General features: G+C 33.2%; 1 protein-coding gene across 1 annotated transcript in view; it reads left to right on the forward strand.

Moving 5' to 3' along the window:
* LOC123715485 (heparan sulfate 2-O-sulfotransferase pipe) overlaps nucleotides 1-19,062 on the forward strand; it is a 66,748-nt gene that overhangs the window by 39,810 nt on the left and 7,876 nt on the right. Inside the window, exons 4-7 of the mRNA XM_045670508.1 lie at nucleotides 13,512-13,594; nucleotides 14,324-14,537; nucleotides 16,318-16,456; nucleotides 18,582-18,738. Of these exons, the coding sequence (XP_045526464.1) occupies nucleotides 13,512-13,594; nucleotides 14,324-14,537; nucleotides 16,318-16,456; nucleotides 18,582-18,738 (593 nt within the window). The remainder of the gene's footprint in view (nucleotides 1-13,511; nucleotides 13,595-14,323; nucleotides 14,538-16,317; nucleotides 16,457-18,581; nucleotides 18,739-19,062) is intronic.

Genomic DNA, 19,062 nt, shown 5'->3' on the forward strand with positions numbered 1-19,062 from the left:
CCAAAAATCGAGGTCTTCTTGTATCGAATAAAATTATCACGAAATAGACAGATCTGAGGCCAATACTTGGTTGTAGCGCTACCCTTTTATCACGCTGACTTAACCTAAAGACAATTTAGAAGTTAATAAAAAACTATCCAGTTTTCATTAAATATAAATTAACATAAACAAAATAAAAAAATCATTGGTGCTAAAACCTTTTTAGGTCTATATTTTGTAACTGTTTCATGATAATTTGTAAATCTAATAGGCTAGTAGGTGATCAGTCTCCTGTGCCTGACACACCCAGTCGAATTGTGTGTCTAAGTCGTAGTCGTCGTCATAGTCGCACGCCGAGCCACTAGGCCAACACTGCTCAAAGACGCTATAAAGACCTTAGTTTATTCAAGAATATTAACACTAATGTAAAAAATATGTAAAATGTGATCGGTAATTGCATCGGATAAACTTAAGAGTTTAACGATTGTCATAAAATTTGATGCTATCTGAAATAATGTCGCTCCACTTAGCAAGAAACTATTTGTGACCACGCTCTGGATGCATCTAAATTAGCTTTTATCGACTTCGACATGGACTTGAGTTCTACCTTTTATATAAACTATTTGTACCGAGTTCCAATAAATTTTTTTGACATTGCAACAAAATTAAATAGTTATTTGTGCAGCTTATGAAATTGATTCTTTTTTTTACGTGGGTAACACTGAAAATGTTTAGAACTGACCAGTTAGAAACATTACTGATGAAATCTTTTTTTGAATTTCAATTTTAGAACTATTTGGTAACCTAATGTAGTATATTACATTCATTTGTCATTTGTTTTTGAGAATTGGCGGCAAATCTCTTGTTACACGTGAAAATGAACCTAACGCGAGAACATTTTCGGTCAATGATTTATTATTACTTTCGTTGTGGGCTTACTCAACAACTTATGTGGGCTTACTCCGCGTGACAGACATCCTTTAACAGCGACTACTGAAGATAACATCAGTGCTGTGCACGCATGATAGAGAAAGAAAAGAGAGTGCAGGCATTGGCATGAGTCAAGTTCAAAAAATATTACACGAACATTTACGCGTCAGGAAGCTTTGTATTTTTATACCAAATATTTATATCAAAAAACTAAATTATTATATTTACTTATTATTTATTATTTTCGAGGTATTCGCTTTACGAGCCCTGAAGATGCGGTGAAAGCATACGAAAAGCCATAGAAGAGATTCCTAAGGAAGAATGGGCCCACTGGTTTTCTCAGTGGTTCCATCGAATCCGTCGATGTGTAGAGAGGAACGGAGATTACTTCGGAAACCTATAAAAGTATTGGCAACTTTCTACATTAAGGCGTTTTTAATTTTCTAAACATTTTTAGTGGTAGTATAAGTATTTATTGTTGAAAATTACTTAATTTAAAAAAAAAAATCAATTTAATTTTTTTAAATGTAATTGGCCTGTATATCACGATACAAAAACAAACACCAGGTCAATGAATGTTCATATAGTTTTCAAACCCTTTCAGCACGTTAATATATTTTCATACAACTTTGTTATTCTCTCGACGACAACGTTGTGCTAAAGGACGCTGTACCATCATTGCCAAAAAAGCTAAGCTTAAAGTGCTTTTCCCATACCATATGAAACGTCATTTGAAGTATAATTTAATCCGCTTAGACTGCGCATTCAACATTTCCTGAAGTTATTTTGTATCTATGAATTACAGTAGAACTAAACAAATTGGCGCCAAAACAGTCACCGTGCAGCCACAGACTAGAGTTCTCTACTCTAGTCTATGGCTGTAAGCAATTTTTATTAGAAATTAATTTTTAAAGTGTTTAATACCAATTATGCTACGAGTAAAGTTCAGTAGTGCTGTGCTACAATTTACCTGAGATGTTGGGGTCTCCGAGGACCACACGGAGTCCAAAGATATGGTCAAGACCGAAATATGTGCCCGTGGGGATATCGGAAATATAAATCAGCTATTGTAATAACAACTTTAATGAAAGATAATAGTAGGATAATGCCAGAGGTTCTGCCTTAATCTATGATAATATACATTACCTAGGAAGACTAATTTGCATATGTCTGATGTAACTTAGGTCCATGTAATCATGATCAATAAAGAAAAGGATATGCGCGATTACATAAACAGTTTTCTAAGTTGCTAAACTTGTTATATTTTTGTCTTAATATTCTGTTGAGTAAATCAAAACTTTATAAAAATCTGTCATCACTATTTCAATATTTAAGTATTAAAATTGATTACACACAGCTATTCAGGTGCTGTTTTTAACACATCAACACATATATTATATTTTACTTATGAAAAGTTCTCCTATACCGTATACGGTATACCTACTATAAAGGAACGCGTAAAATAATACATAAATAACGTTCTGTGCCAATTTTATAGACTTAAGACAAGGCTCAAAAGGTCATAAAGGTATTTTGGAAACCACATTATATTGAATACTGGAATACTAAAACGTTATAAATATCTGTTTGAATTATATTATACAAAGTTCGTTTATTATCTGTAGTCAACAACAGGGGCTTAAGACAAAGTCACTTCCAGCCGTGACCCGCTAACGCTAAACCAATTTCTAATAGGAATGAGATTAGCTCACGCTTTGTCACGTGACCATTTTCCTGACCTATATTATGACATTGAGGTTCAAGAAGGGCGCTATATCTTCACTCAATCGGAATTTGGTCAAATCTGATAAATAAAGTTCCATTGTTCAAAGACAGCGCAGACAAATAAATGTATTTATTTATGGAGATGCATTTGTGCCGTGAGGTGACTACCGCTAGAGGGCACGTGCGCGCTCATTTTGCGCATTTCCTTACTCGATGATTCCGCTTTATGTATTTACATGTATAGATGCTAAAAGCTCTATGCATTGTGGGTATGATTATAGCGCCAAAATGTATTTTCATCTTTAATTATATTTTATGTAAGCGCTAGTACGTTTGCTAAAGTTAGGTACGTAAGGTTTTGCATATCAATTGTCGAGCTAGGCTTTTCATCCTTGCCTTGAAAAATTGGACCAGAAATAGCTTGGGACAAAATATAAATTTGAGGCTTTCGATTATGATATGATTATGATTATGTACGAAACGTTACTTTTACGACATGACTGATATAATAATTAGTTGATATATCGGTATAGGTATGTTATGTCATCTTATAAAAAAAATCCAAATCTTATACGACAACCTAGCTCTCTAGAAAGTCTAGATTACTAACTTTCTAAGATTCGGGATAATAGCTAACCATAGAGAAAAGATTTCACGGCAAACGAGATTGCCTATCGATACTTCATAGAAAGCACTGGAGGCAAACTTTCTAAGCGGTTAGCTTTACCATACCACTATTTATTAATAATATTAGATTATTTGTAGTTGATGATAAATTTTTCGTTAACTTGTAACTTTTTGTTGACTTAGTAAATAACTCAAATTCAAATGTCTATTTCATAATTCACCAACAAATAGTAGGATTTGCAGTCCAGATAGTTTTATAAGTGTTTTCACTTCACGTAATAACGTGACTTCCAAGATAAACCACCGCCAATTAAGTCTCTTGTAATAACAAAATCTGTTTTTCTTCCTTGTTCCCATTGTCTACGGGTTATTGACCGAACCTGTCGTAGTCCAGTCGTGACTCCTTTATGGGCCTTAGGACATTTACTAAGACTCATAGTAGACGTTTTACCGTCTAAGTTGAAAATAATTTTGCAATCTATTTAAATATATCGTTTTCGAAGAAATTTTGGAAGTATTTTTCGAATAAAGAAAATTAATGAGAAAAAATTTACAATTTCACATATACACACACATATATTACTTTTATTATATTACCCTTATCATTTAAATACCGAAAAATATAAAACATATTTAACCACTAGCAAAGATTTCTTAAAAACTTAATATATTTCACCAAATATGTAAAATACATTTTATAATGTCATCGAACTACAATAAGTTGATAATAAAAATGACACTCCCGCCTACAGTTTGCAACGGTACCAATTTAGATTAAAAAAAATGTAACAAAATCGTTGTATTAAATATTAATGTTTCGCTGACTAAGATATATTTGAAAGAATGCCCGTTTAAGGATTGGGTTATCGGTTCCTTAATAATAATAGCAAATTTAATTTTGATATAGCTTTTTGAATGCATATGTGGTTTATTTAAATGGTCCATAGATCAGGCTTTAACGACTATCCAAATTTTGGAAAGTAATTTAGTATTTTTGGAAAGTTTTTTGAATAAATAACATGCTGTTGCCCCCGCGAACTTCGTTTCGCTTTAATATGATGCTTTTACAATATTTTTCGTTGCTACATTACATATGGAACATTTTGCTATGTTCACTATTCCGGCAAATAATAATAAAATAATAATTTTCCCTCAGAATTCTAATTGAATTGGTCCCGCCGTCTTCAAGTTTATCGCTTAGCAACATATTTTGCAATTCATTTTTATTTATTAATCATAATTTTTTTGTATAATTTTATTACAATACGAAATCCATACCTTTAAGTACGTATTTTAGTGTTACAGTATTTAATTAATATTTTGAACCTTAATATACTAATATTACAAAGAAGAATCATTTTATTTTTATATATGTGTAAAGAATAACTGGGCTAAATCGTAAAATACTTTCATCATTAGAATGCTATATTCGTGCTACATCCTTCAGTAACAAAGGCTTTAATAATATTTAATACATTTAAAAGTATAGCCTTGTAGAGCCGTTAGTATATTATTAGTGTATGTACGTACGTATATACGTAATTTCGTCGTAATTATTGTATCCAAAACTATTTTTTTAAATTTTCTGACCTAGCTCTTGAATTAAATTCTTATCAGTTAAGTCGAGACGAGCCTGTTTAAAAGGTAATCTTTTTCTTGGCAAAGGCTGTTCCATAGAGTCGGGAAGTCTCTAGTCACGTTTCTTAAATGTCACTACCGCGCCCTAGAATTTCTGTGTGAAGTCATGCGATGCCAGGATGATGCCATAATATCTTGCCCCAAAATTTTAAGGGCGTGATGTTAACGGCTCGGAAATAAATAAACGTTCTACATATATAAAACCGTGGATGAAATATAATTTCTACAAATTAAAAAATTCTTGCTACTACTTAAATAGATATATTCTCATATAAAAATTCAGCTTTTGTTCAAAACTCTGAACATAGCTCGGTAAATACTATTACGATTAAAAAAAAAAGAAGGACAAGATACATCGCAATGGGTGCTAGAAATGGATCTATTACGAGCGGAAAATGAGAGAAAATTAAAGAACACTAAAGGTAAAGTTCAGAGTTTTCACTTAAGTAAGTCAAGAAAGAGAAGAACTGGCAATAAACGAATCCCGAATGTCAAAAACGTATTGGATTTCAAATATCGAGCTCGTAGTATTCAAGAGACTAAAATTCGATATAGCCTCTTGAATACTACTTTAAGTAACAGAAATCTAAATATTATATTATTAAATAAAATGACTCTAAAATTAAGTCGGTCACTGAATATTATTGTCAAACGCACAAATTATTTATTATTATTGTAACAAAGAGAAACTTATATAGGTAAACATTAGAACAACTTTGATGTTGTAGAAACTTTGTTTAGAAGTTATATTATTAAATGTATTTCTAAGCTAGACCACGTCCCTTATAAGGTAGATAATTCATTTTAATGTAAATGCCAACTCATTAGAAGCTTATATCCAACTTAATTGAAGCTTAAAAAACTTGTGTCAACATCCTGACTTGCTGTGTCGAGCCCTCTTCCGAGAAATTATATGATAGGTTATATAACGCCAACTGCTGTATCTTAATTGTTTTAATATGTATTGATGGTACATAGCTGACTAGGAAAAGTTTTAAATGCATCTTTTTTTTCAATTTCAATCAATAAGAGTATTAATATTAACTATGTTTAGAACTCTCTGGTCTTTTTCTATCAAATTTCACGCTGTCATGAAAAAAATTTATTAAAAAATAAGCTATAATTACACAAACAAATTCATACACACAAAACAACTCGTACACAGCAATAGACTAAAATATTTACAAAAAGTAATTACTTTTTCTTACAGTATGACATGAAGCAGACCTTTAGTCAGTTCACTCAACGGACAATTAAAAACGTCTGTTAATCTATGCTGTTCATAAATAATTTCATACATTGTGTCATGTGTACGAGAGGTTAGATTTAGTACGAGTATTAAAGGCGGTCGATGTCGCCTCCTAACGTAGCCATCATGCACTGGAGCACTGCCTGCTGGATTGTTTTCCTTTCCACGTATATAATAAATGAAACATTGCAATCAAACTGATTTAGTTTCTATTAAGTATAATTATTATAATGAATTAATTATTATACCCCTTAATAGTAAGCGGAGAAGTCTGTAAAATTTACGATATTTTTGATTTTATGAGTAATATCAGATTGGTAAATGACATTCATAATAAGTATTTGGCCACCAAAAGATCAAAACATTAGATATATTTTTATTTTATTTGATGTATTGAGGCAGATTTACAGCTTATATAACTAACTTACGTACCAAATATAAAGTTCGTTTTACGCCATTAAACAAATCTATACAAATAATGAAGTACTAAATAATTATTTGATTGTTAAGAATAAAATCATTTTAATCCAATTATCTATATACAAAAGAAAGCAAATTACTAACTAAAAATTAGCTGAGAAACACTTAGGGTTGTATAACTTATACACTTATAAATCATTATTTATTCCATTGAGGAACTTAGATGTCAGAGCTCTCCACGCTGACACCACACTCTTAAATTTGGTTAACTTACCCGCCACCCTAACTAATAACCTGTTCCCTCTGTAATTAGTGAGGACTTTAGGTTAGGACCTAAAGTCTCCTAAGACTAGACTCTAAGATATGTTTAAAAGGTTATACACACGGGGACACACTTTACTTAGTAACTGAGGATAGTCAACTTTACCTGTAACTAAATTCATTAAATATGTAATAATTCCCATCTCACGCCTAACTGAGAGGGGAAGTATGCTTGCATCTTAAGTAGTCAAACGAAATAAATAAATGAATTGCAAAAAAACTAATCGCAGTCCGTACTGTCCGTTGTACAAAACAGCAAGCATATTAAGAATTTACAAATTGAAATGCTTTTTACATTGTCCCTAGGTATCTCGCGGTTCCCATATACAGGCCTGCGATGTTTATGTTAATATACTGGTCGAACTACTGATGCGTACACGCTGACAGCAAAAAATAATCCTTTAATAGCCAAGTATTGAGTAAAAAGTGTATTTCTAAATATATTTGAAAAATCTATGTTTTTTAACTCTAACAAAAAAACAATGAAGAGATTCGGGGCGTGGTTCTAAACGGTTATATTTTTCGGCTCGCGTTCCCAAATTGTTATCATTAACTAACGAATGTTCATCATTAGGATGTATCACGCAAGCGAAATAACGAATAGATTATTTTAAGTAAATTATATATGCGTGACAGGCCTATTAATATCATTACAACCTACACTACTGCACCTGTTATTTGTCCGAGTTCAAAAAATGGGTGAAGTTTATAATTCTTCAAGTACTTAGTCATAAAATACATAGTTACAGTTTAGTATTCAACAATCAAAATTCCTTAAAAGTAATCAAAATAATATATAATTATGTAATAATAACATCTATATGTCGCCTTGTACTACCTCAGTAGGGTTTTTTATGTTAACTTTGTATCAATCCGCCAAAATAATATTTCTTCAGCAAAATTGTCTATGGATAAAAATGATGAAGAAGACGCTTAATTATTACGGTCAATACGAAAAAGTAAATATTTCCTATAATTTCCGTTTACAACCTAGGTAAAAATATTTTTTTTATAATAATAACCTTACGCTTGGTAATAATACCAGTACCAATAATACTTGTAGTCTTTGGATTTTAAAACATTGGAATTTAGTTCGATACAGCTCAGATTAACAACCCATAGATAGCTTCAGAAAAATGTTGCCTGTTAATCCTCTTAAATAATTCTTATACTCGTCGTCGTACGCGTGTCAAAATATGGTTTTCGTTTTCGCTTTTAGTAAAGAACACATGTATGTATACATAGAATTTTAATAAAGTATATTAATGATTACATTAAAAATAAGTTTAGTGAAGATTGAGCAATTTAAATACACAAAAAAGAAACAAAAATTAAAACAATAATTAATATGTCAAATAAACCAAACTCTGTGAATTATCTTTACTTCATAGTCTACACGAGACTCTAATGAAGTAATAGCATGCCCATTGTTCATGGCACAGTTTCGACTGCCGGATACTGTAATAGAACAAATTCTATTAATAATACCTAGTGTAATTAGGTAATGAATCATATAAAAAATGCACGGAAAAAATGGAACTGTACTTACTGCATTTTAATAGTTAAAGTAAATAGATGTCGATGTCGTAGAATACTGTATTATTTCTTAATGCTAATCCTTTAAAATGAAGCCTTAAGAAATAATATCGCTTGCGCTCTTCATATCTTCAGATTGTTTGTCAGCGTACTGAGCGTATACAGTTAACGGGAATGAGGAATTTAAGAGATTTCATCTAGATCGGAGTAGGGCTTCGAGACTTGATGTTTTCTGCTTACCCGTTTACTTTGGTTTTAAGGAACTATACTTGTGTATTACAAAGGAATTCGGACTTTTGTCTGTCAAAAACCAATACATATTAACGTATGTCGGAGGGACTCAAACTTAGCAGTAAGTAGTAAGTCTCGTTCATGAATCTCACATAAGTATTCTGTGTCCCATAGTAATTTCTAAGCAGTTAATTAACTGTTATACGATGGGTTGTTATAACCAAAACCGCTCACTTATCAAGTGATAAGTGATGCAGGTGCATTGTTCACTTTTGTTGCGACTGCTTTGCAATATGTTTATTTCATAAGACTCCATACATGAAATGTTTCTATTTCAAACCACGTTATTTCCATCACTGTTAAAATAAATTATATTTATTTTCTCAGCCGCAATACGAAATGAAGATATAGTTTTTGCGAACTTCCGAATACCTTATTATGTTCGCACTCAATATGTGTTTCGGTTTTTTATTGGCCTCGCTTTATTCTAAGTCATCAATCGTAATTTCAGTTGTAACTTGTTGTCCTAATTATAGACAAGGCATTTGTAACGGTTTTACTACACGCAAATAATCTCGTGTAGCAATGAATTGCACAAAGACATCCTTTTGACTTGGAACAAGCTTAGGAGCAACGTGAGGCTAATACCAAATCAGTATTTCTATTAAAAATTATTAAAATTATTTGGAATTTAAATTTCAACTTTACATTATATGTTTTCAAAATTAACTTACTGTGTTTAGTCACAAACTTCCTAGTGATATCTTCCTAAAACCTACTATTTAAGTTTCTTAAGTTAACAATTTCATTTTTTTATATTAATATGAGGTTCTTACATATGAAATTGGCGTTTTGTATGGGAGGAACAAAAAGTCGAATATTTTTAAATATAATATATTTAATTAATCAAAGTATGAACCATTGTTTTCTATGCACTTTTGCCATCTCATAGGTAGTTCATTGATCCCTTTACTAAAAAAACCAGTCGGACGGGAATCAATAAAATCTGTGAAGGCGATTTGGACTGCCCCATCATAGTTAAATTTTATCCCTTGCAAGAAGTTGTCCAAATTTCGAATAAAATTGTTATCTGTTAGAGCAAGGTCCGGGGAGTACGGAGGATGTCTTAGACATTCCAATTGAAGCTCTTCTAATTTGGTAGCCGTCTGTTGTGCAGTGTGTGGTCTAGCGTTGTCGTGAAGTAGCAGTGGCGTAGAGCGATTGACCAGCCTAGGTTGTTTAGCCGCTGGCTTTTCCATCATGGATTGCAATTGCTGACAATAGACATCAGCCGTAATAGGCCAGATTTGAGAAAACTGCAATGAACAACACCGGCACTAGTCCACCAAAAACGTAACTTTTTTGGGCTTAATTTTCGCTTGGGGCAGGATTTGGCTGGCTGGTCAGGATCCAACCATTGCGCTGAGCGATTGTCGTAAAGAATCCTTTTTTCATCAAGGGTAATGATTCGGTTTAAAATACCTTCATTATTGTGCCGGTACAGTAATGTAACGCAGCAGTCGACGCGCGTTTGCTGGTTTGCTTCAGTCAATTCGTGAGGTACCCACCTTTCAAGCTTTTTAATCTTCCCAATTTGCTTGAAGTGAATTAAAACAGTTTTATCACTAACACCGCAGCCTGCAGCTAACTCGGAGGTGGTTTGCGATGGATCCGCTTCCACAATAGCCTTCAATACTTCATTATGAACTTGGCTCTCAGGCCGTCCACGGGGCTTGTTCTGCAGGTCGAAATTTCCAGAACGAAAACGTTGGAACCAAAAACGAACTGTGTTTTCTTTTGCAACATGACCGCCATACACATCATTCACCCTTCGAGTCGTTTCCGCAGCACTAGTGCCACGGCGGAACTCGTACTTGTAAATAATGCGATACTTTAAGTTTTCCATTTTGTAAAATGAGTGACGCAAACAGAAAAAAACAGAAGAAAAAGAGAAGAAAAAAAACAAATGAATGACGGTCATCGAAGCACAAATACATGAGTAAATAGCTGTACAAATTTGAATTTGGAATTCCTTACCAAAGGGGAGAACATCGTGATTAAAGTGGCCAGTACGAAATACGCCAATTTCATATATATGGACCTAATAATTATATAGGTTACATATGTTACATACATGTTAGAATTTTAGAAAGACAAAGGTGGGGAACACTGATCTAAAGAGTGAGGCAAGAACACCGTGTACACATTCGCTCTCAGTAGCTGTTTGGTGTCTCGGCGAGTAAGTTTATGGTTCTAACCTAAACTAACTTTTTAGGTTCATAGTGATGTCTTGTCAAGTCCGCGAGTACATCCACAATGCACAAAGCCTAGAAGTTGTTCCTGTAAACAGACCACTTGTAGACTGTGAATGTGTAGAGCTTTCCGTCTTACTGTCGACAGTAAACCTGTTAAAGTCAAAACTTGCGTCTTTTCACAGATTATCCAGCTCTCAATATTACAATGAAATGAAAACATCAGTTTTGACACATGATAATTAACAATATAAAAAAATAATGATTTCGTTACATATATATAAAGGAAAACTGATATATTAACTTGTTAGTAACTATACTTAAGAACTACGTTCTAGATTCAGTTGAGATATTATTATAGAAATATAATTTTCACGTCCCCATGGGTTCTCGACATACGGAACTAAATCGAGATTTACTACGTGCATTGGAGAAATTTATTGATGGCAACACCGTTATGATACGAACGTTGAGTACCTTCGAAACTCGTGATACATGGATTTGCGATGTCATGGATCGTAAAATTGTGATTGATAACCTCATCTCAACCAGGCGACCCAATGTAGAAATATACTTCACTTAGAAAAGTATGTTGACTTTATTAAATATTACATTGGAATTTACTTTTGAATGATAATGCCAGATTCGTTTAAGTGTCAAATTAGGATTATATATAACGTAGTATATTATGCTTTTGGTATAAAGCAGAACGATTTATGTAGGAATATTCTGTTAATCTAATAGGCAAGTAGGTGATCAGCCTTCTGTGCTTGACACATGCCGTCAACTTTTTGGGTCTAAGGCAAGCCGGTTTCCTCACGATGTTTTCCTTCACTGTTCGAGCGAATGTTAAATGCGAAAGAAAGTCCATTAGTGCATAGCTGGGGATCGACCCTATGACCTCAGGGATGAGAGTCGTACGCTGAAGCCACTATTGCCACGGGCCAACACTGCCCGTTTAGGCCAGAGGATATCTCTTCTAAACATAAGAACATCAAATACCAAATGACTTAGTTTACTTTGAAAGACTAACAAAACTCTACTCACAATAATGCCACCAATAAATTGAAATTGCTTTAATTCCTATTTTAAATGTAAAAACGAAATTATCATTTTAAAAATCACATTAAGAAGTGAAAACGATTTAGGATTCACATAATCGTACTAACCGATTAGTTCGAGAGTCATCAGCCTAAAGTCGTGGAGAGTTGTCGTGCGACTTTTTTGTTGGTTAGGAGACAAGAAAATCAAATTGGATGAGTTAATAAAAAAGTGTTTCTAATTGGCTGTCTCGCTCGAATCGTACGTGCAGTTTCCTTGCTTTTGACAATTTCAGAGGAAATTATGAAAAAAGGGGTTCCTCGAACTACGACGTGTTTTTTCATAGTTACTCTGGTTACTGATTGGTGTAGTTATCAAGTCTACTTAAATTCTAATCTTAAGCCTGTTTTAAATGTCTAAATGAACTCTAGATCTAAGAGCTATCATTTTTCTTTATAAAGTTAGTCAATGATATTGGATTAAAAAACTAAAACAAATTTAATTAATTTTAATAAAAACAAATCTTAATGCGTTTAAAACAATCTAATATAGGCATAAAGCACGATACTTGTTCACGCAAGCTTTCCACGCTGAATGAGAAATATTCTAAATTTAAAAATAACTCATTAGAAGACACAAAAAAGCACGTTGAATGCAAAATGTTCCAAATTTAAAAATTACTCATTTGAAGATCTAAAAAATCCTTAATCGTTCAACAAAGCATCCATTATCTCTGAACTAAGAGCAATTTTAAATGATTTAATTCAAATTTTCCTCGACTTTGTATAGCAAATTATTGGTTTGTAATCCATAAATTACGCATCTACTTTTGAAAACTTAAGTAGTGCATTATGAGTAGCTTTAATGGCTATGAGTGTATTCACCTCTATTCGGAGAGGTATAATAACCTTAGAAATATCGTTTGAAATTCGTAACACATTGGGAGATATATTTCTGTACATGTTCCAGTAATAAAAAAAAATCAGGAAGGAATAAAAATCATATACAATAACGAACAAACATTATTACCGCGGAATCACTTATTAAGTTATTGTTTATACGAGATTTTAATAATTTTAAAATAAGGTCTTTTAGATCTATCTATCGATTTAAAAATATGGCATTTCAGAGTTATATGGTTCACGAGATTTTGAATTGTAACATTTAACCATTTTAAGATAAGGAAAGAAAGATAACATAAGGGATCAAATGGTTTTTTTGCGATACTGAGAACTGTTGGCTTCAGTATACGACTTTTATCCATCTGAGGTCGTAGGTTTAAATCCCGGCTTTGCGCCAATTTACTTACTGTCTATGTGTACATTTAACACTCGCTCGTACGGTAAAGGAAAACATCGTGAGGAAAGCGGAAACCCAAAAAGTCGCCGGCATGTGTCATAGAAGGCTGACTTAGAAAAAATAAATGATCACGAATCGATTGTAGCGTTGGGTAGCCTTTTCATGGGAAAAGTCTAAACAAAAGTTGTAAAAACTTAGTTCGCACGAGTTACTTATATAAAATTTATCGTAAGTTATTATAATTTACATTGTCTCGTTTACAGAAATCGAGACCGACCGCACAGCGTATGCGTCGGCGCAGGAATATAAAGAGGCTTTGGAGGCATTGCGCAGGAACACCGGCGTTGTGAGTCATTTTATGATAATAGCGATCTAAATAACATATTAATGAGCTTACTGTTTATGGATATTACACCTTATTAATGAAACCGTTCAGATAGCTTTCTATATTATGCCTATTGCGATATAAATTTCCACAGATCAAACAATTGAAGTATTTAGTACAGTTAATAAATTATTTCATGATAAAACTACTAAAATGCAAAAATAATAACAAATATAAAATAAAATGTTTTTTTTTAAATTTCAAATGATTGTTTTACAAAGCTTCTTACTGTTATCATGTTTAAATTATCTAACCAAGTAGGTCACGGATATAGGTCTGATTATACGCCAAAAATATATTGGATTTGACATAACACACACACATACAGTGTTTATTCGCGGATGCTTGGCGGACCCGTGCGCCTTCTACAATACTAAGTCACCCGTGAGTTTTGTGCTATGATATTGCCTGGTTAGCTCTGCACCTTATGCCTTCTGGTTAGATTAAGTTCTCTTGTTATTTTCGCTCATGTAAATCCTTTCTTATTCATTCCTAACATTCCTTCAAAAGTATCTGATCCTCCTTTTAATATGTGTGATGATTGAGAGGAAACTAAAATAATAATAGGAAAATGTAGGCTTAATGTGACGTGCCTTCAAATTTCAAACGAACACAAATGGCCCTTACTTTGCAAATAGGATATTAGATAATTTTATAAATCTCTAATAGAGAAATTTTCTCTTGGTATAGGAACGCTCGAAACCGCAACGAACCCTCGAATCAGAGATTATAAGATCTGAAGAGGTGTTGCAAGAGTTGACCGAAGAAATTCTCCCCGATCCATGGGAGTTGAATAACACAGCAAGATCAGATGTGGAGCTTTTGTTCTTTAACCGTGTTCCTAAGGTCGGAAGTCAGACGTTTATGGAACTCCTGAGAAGATTGGCTATTCGTAATCAATTCGGTGAGTTAAATTTAATATTTATTATCATATTACACTAATAATTAATGTATATTTAAGGAATTTCTATCGAGGACCGAGACCTCGATCGTACAGTGAAGGAACCTTCACTTATCCTCAAATCCAAAAATGGTCAATGTAATGGATGCAATCTGAGACCAAGAATCATACAGGATTGTAGTGCTATTGGATTATTATTTACAATAATTTAAAGCATAATTTAACTTAGACACAGTCAAGTAATAACGTTCAGTCTGTATTCAAATAAATTAATTAAATTATGAATGATATTTTATATTACTGTTTGTTTTTTTGAAGGTTTTTCTATTGTTTAATATTTTGTAAAGGCAACGACGCGAGAAGTGTGTAATGGTTATATAAGATGTTCTCAACGGAACAATACTAATGACTTTGTCTTAAGGTCAAAAAACTGACAATTTGATGACACTATTCTTGTATGGTTAAGAAGAAATTAAGTTGTTCTTTATTACGTGTGAATTGTTCGTAAATTTTTCTTTTATTCCGATGTCTTTTATTAAAATTTTATGTAGGTTTATATATGTATATAAAAATAAGTTCAGTCAGTAAATTTTATTAAAATATTTAAGTCCCTATTGGGTTAGGCGGTACGTAAAGCTCAGGAAATGGACGCGTATTACAATTGGGTCAAAGCCAGTGCTTGTAACTTGTTAACCAAAGTCTAGATTTTCTAATATAATTCTCACGCAGTTAAAATAATTTTCCAGTTCATAAACTGGCATTAAAGTACAACAATAGCTAATAAATACAAAACGAGAGTTTCGTTCGATTTCTCCTAAACACAATGTATCACTTTAAAAAAATATCACGATCTACGGATTGTTCAAACGAAAACTAGTTTCCTACATTTATAAAATCTTATTAATAACTTATTTAACTGTGAATAGATAGAAAAGAAAAACAACTAGATGTTACAATAAAAATTAAATAAATTAAAATGGAAATGGGCGGGGCACATGGCAAGAGGTACAGAAAAGTGGAGCAAAAACGTACTAAACCAGTACCCAAGGTACAGCAAAGGAGAAGAGGAATATAATTTAAAAGGAGGTTAGGTCAAATTAAAGAAACATCAGGTGGTACATGGCAGAGAGGAATGGCGGGATTTGGAGGAGGTGGCCATAAGCACACAGATACGTAAAAGAAGATTGGAATAGAATCGTGTTTAGATCTAAAAGTATCGGAATGATAGGCTATTATTATTATTACCATCACTTAACTCGACTACTCGAATTGCCAGTGCCATCTATAGAAATATGGACGAAAACCTTAACGGCATCTACTTGGTAAACTTGGTATTTTCGACAATTACAATTCTAATGAATTTTTGTATGAATTTTAGAAAATGTATTATGCAATGTGTAAATTAATCTAAAATGTAAAGAAACAGTAACGCCTTTTAGGTCTGAGCCTCAAATTTCTGTATGTGTTTCTTGATAATTTTTTTCGAATAGTCATGTTGTCTTCGGGTCTGTCTTCTAACGTATTCTGGTTTCCTCGAGATGTTTTTCTTTACTATACGAGCGAGTATTATGCGATACTCACATAGACAGTCCCTTGGTGTATAATCGGGGATCGAACCTTCCTCCCTAAGGTTGAGAGTCGCATAACAAAACCACTAAGCCAACAATGCTCTAATATGAAAGTAGATAATCATTTTCAGGTGTGCCTGATGAAAATTGTTTATAAATAGTAATGGGTTGTTCCTATTTTTCTTCAATGTTTTAGTTTTATTATTATATTTAAGGCTTTCATCGAGATGCAGTACAACGTGTAGAAACCATTCGTCTGGCTCCAGCTGACCAGCAGGTCCTGGCTAGCATAGTCTCCGCCCACACGCCGCCAGCTTCCTACATCAAACACGTTTGCTACACAAACTTTACACGGTATGTCAAATATATGATAAAAAACATTAATTTTAATCAAAAACATACTAATTTATTAGGCGCATTTTTTCATTTTTAGCTCGGTGTATAGTTTTTTTTACGTGTGCGGCGTGACTTAGTGCGGGAGGGTTATGTGGAAATCCCTATTGTGCATATCTGTCGCAGCCAACTAGCTTAATTAGCCGTTCAATTAACAGCCTAGCCGTTTAACTAGCGGCCTGAATGATATTCAGCCTTTTGATAAAATAGCTAGGCAAATGACTTGGATCGATGACGTTTCATTACTTGCCTAGCCTGTTGACTGTTCATTTAAATTAGTTCCACTTTCTACTGCTACTCTCAAAGTCGAAACGAAACTGTTCAAACTGTCAATATGACGTCAGCAAACAATAAATTTGTTGTTGTGTGTTTTCAAAAGCTTTATGAAAAACAACAAGTATAATTGAAGAGTGTAGTTATAATAATAATGTGAATTTGTCTTAGCAATTTAATTACATTTAAAAGAAATATTTTTAACGACATTTTTCTTTCTTTTTATTTATGCCAAATAATGACTGTATCGTACGAATGGCCTAAGCATTAGCCAGCCAGTTTTTTTTATATTGTAACAAGCGCTACGGCTGAATATCTTTCAGTCCGTTAGTTAAACGGCGCTGTTTCGTTAAAAGGCTAGGCTGTTAATTATACCGATAATTAAGCTAGTTGGCTGCGTCATGTTCACTAAAAGCCCAAGGCGCCATCAATAATCGTCCTAGGCGGGATGCGGTCCCAGCAGAACCTTATCCGCTTACCAAGGACTCAAATTAAGGAAGGAATAAATATTATTGTATTGAAACTCTATTTTGTAAGCTTTTGCTTTAAATAACATAGACATTGCAATATTATAGAAACTTAGAATTACAAAAGGTCTTGATATCTTTTAACACCCTTATGCTTCAATAACATTGTTTATATAATGTTTATTTTACCTTAATACTCTTTATATAGTTTTCAATGGGCTATATATGTCTGATTAATAAAGTTATTGTCATCATTTACATTTGAATGATCTTCCTAACAATAAGCACTGTAATAGACTTAATATCGCCATACACGTCATATTGATTGACATCTATGATTACAATGAAACAATTTGGCATATAGTCTGTGTTTAATTAGAGGAAGCTATCTGTTACAATCATTAATCATCGGTACGTATTTTAAACCGATTCGCATTGATTGATGTTTCGCGTGTTTTCGCTCTGAATCATTCAATTGTTTGATTTGTTCTAATTTTGAAATTGCGGAAATGGTTTTTGATTGTATACTTGAATATGTTACTGACTCAATTAACTGCGATTTCAACTCACCCAACCAACCCAACTCGGTCCAACGTCTCATCACCACAATGCTTTACTGAATACTCAATCAGAACTGTCCTGACTTCCCTGAACGTACTGCCTGGATGGCTCCCTGACTCCATCATAGGCAATTGCTCTCTAAAGCAACAATAAAATCGACCGTTGATTTTTATTGCTTCGATCAGAAAATTTTGTGAGAATCCGAATTCCCTGGCATATATATAAAAATATTAAATAAATGTTTTTGTTACTTACAACCCTGATTCACCATCCACCAAGAGCAACGGAGTTTTTTCTCAGTTCTTTTTGATTGTTCTACGCCCTTGATTTGAGAACTGGCTGTCAATGTAAATTTAAAACTATTTTTTTACTGACATTCATAAGCGTTCATTATGTATAAATTTTATTTTGATTTGATTGAAAATACTAGAAAAGGTTATAGAATAGGTTCTTAATAAGATCACAAACAGAAATTGTTTTTTTTTTCTAATATTCTTGAATAGAATGAAATTATTTTGTACTATCTACATGAGAATGAGTGACATCTCTTATGCATTGATTTTTATGGCAACTAGATGACCAGCCTTCTGTCTCTCACAATTTCTGTTGCACCTGAAATCGAATCCTCTCGCTGTGTACTTTAACCACAAGGCCATGAAGTCTATAATGTCTGTGGTCATAAATAAGAATTATTGTATTGTTTATTAAAAAGCTTCAGTATAGTAATCAAAAACTATACTTACTAGTAACTATACTTATTGACATAAGATAATTTCGATTTCCAGGTTTGGCTATCCATCACCAATTTATGTGAACGTGGTCCGTGATCCTATAGAGAGAGTTATATCTTGGTACTACTATGTGAGAGCGCCGTGGTACTATGTCGAGAGAAAGCGAGCTTTCCCTGACCTGCCCCTACCCGATCCAGCTTGGCTGAAAAAGGTAAGCTTTTGGGTTGGTTAGAGATCACGTGTGTGTGTGTCCTGCTATCGGTTTTGACGCACGAGAGTCAAACTTAGCGCTAAGCATGGACCCTAAACCTGTATCCTAATTTTTTCTTAGACTTGTCATTGTTACCTTAAAACATTATGGTCATAGTTGGGCATAGGGCGGACTCGCATATTACGTTTAAGACATATGGGAGTTATACTTAGTGCTAAGTTACACACACCTGTTATTTGGTTTGTGTAACACCTACAAAAGTACGACAACAAACTTAGACATGCTCTAACTCAGTTATTCCCACTGCTAAGGTTAACCTAATCT

The sequence above is a fragment of the Pieris brassicae genome, chromosome 10 (assembly GCF_905147105.1).
Source record: "Pieris brassicae chromosome 10, ilPieBrab1.1, whole genome shotgun sequence".
Lineage (NCBI taxonomy): Eukaryota > Metazoa > Arthropoda > Insecta > Lepidoptera > Pieridae > Pieris > Pieris brassicae.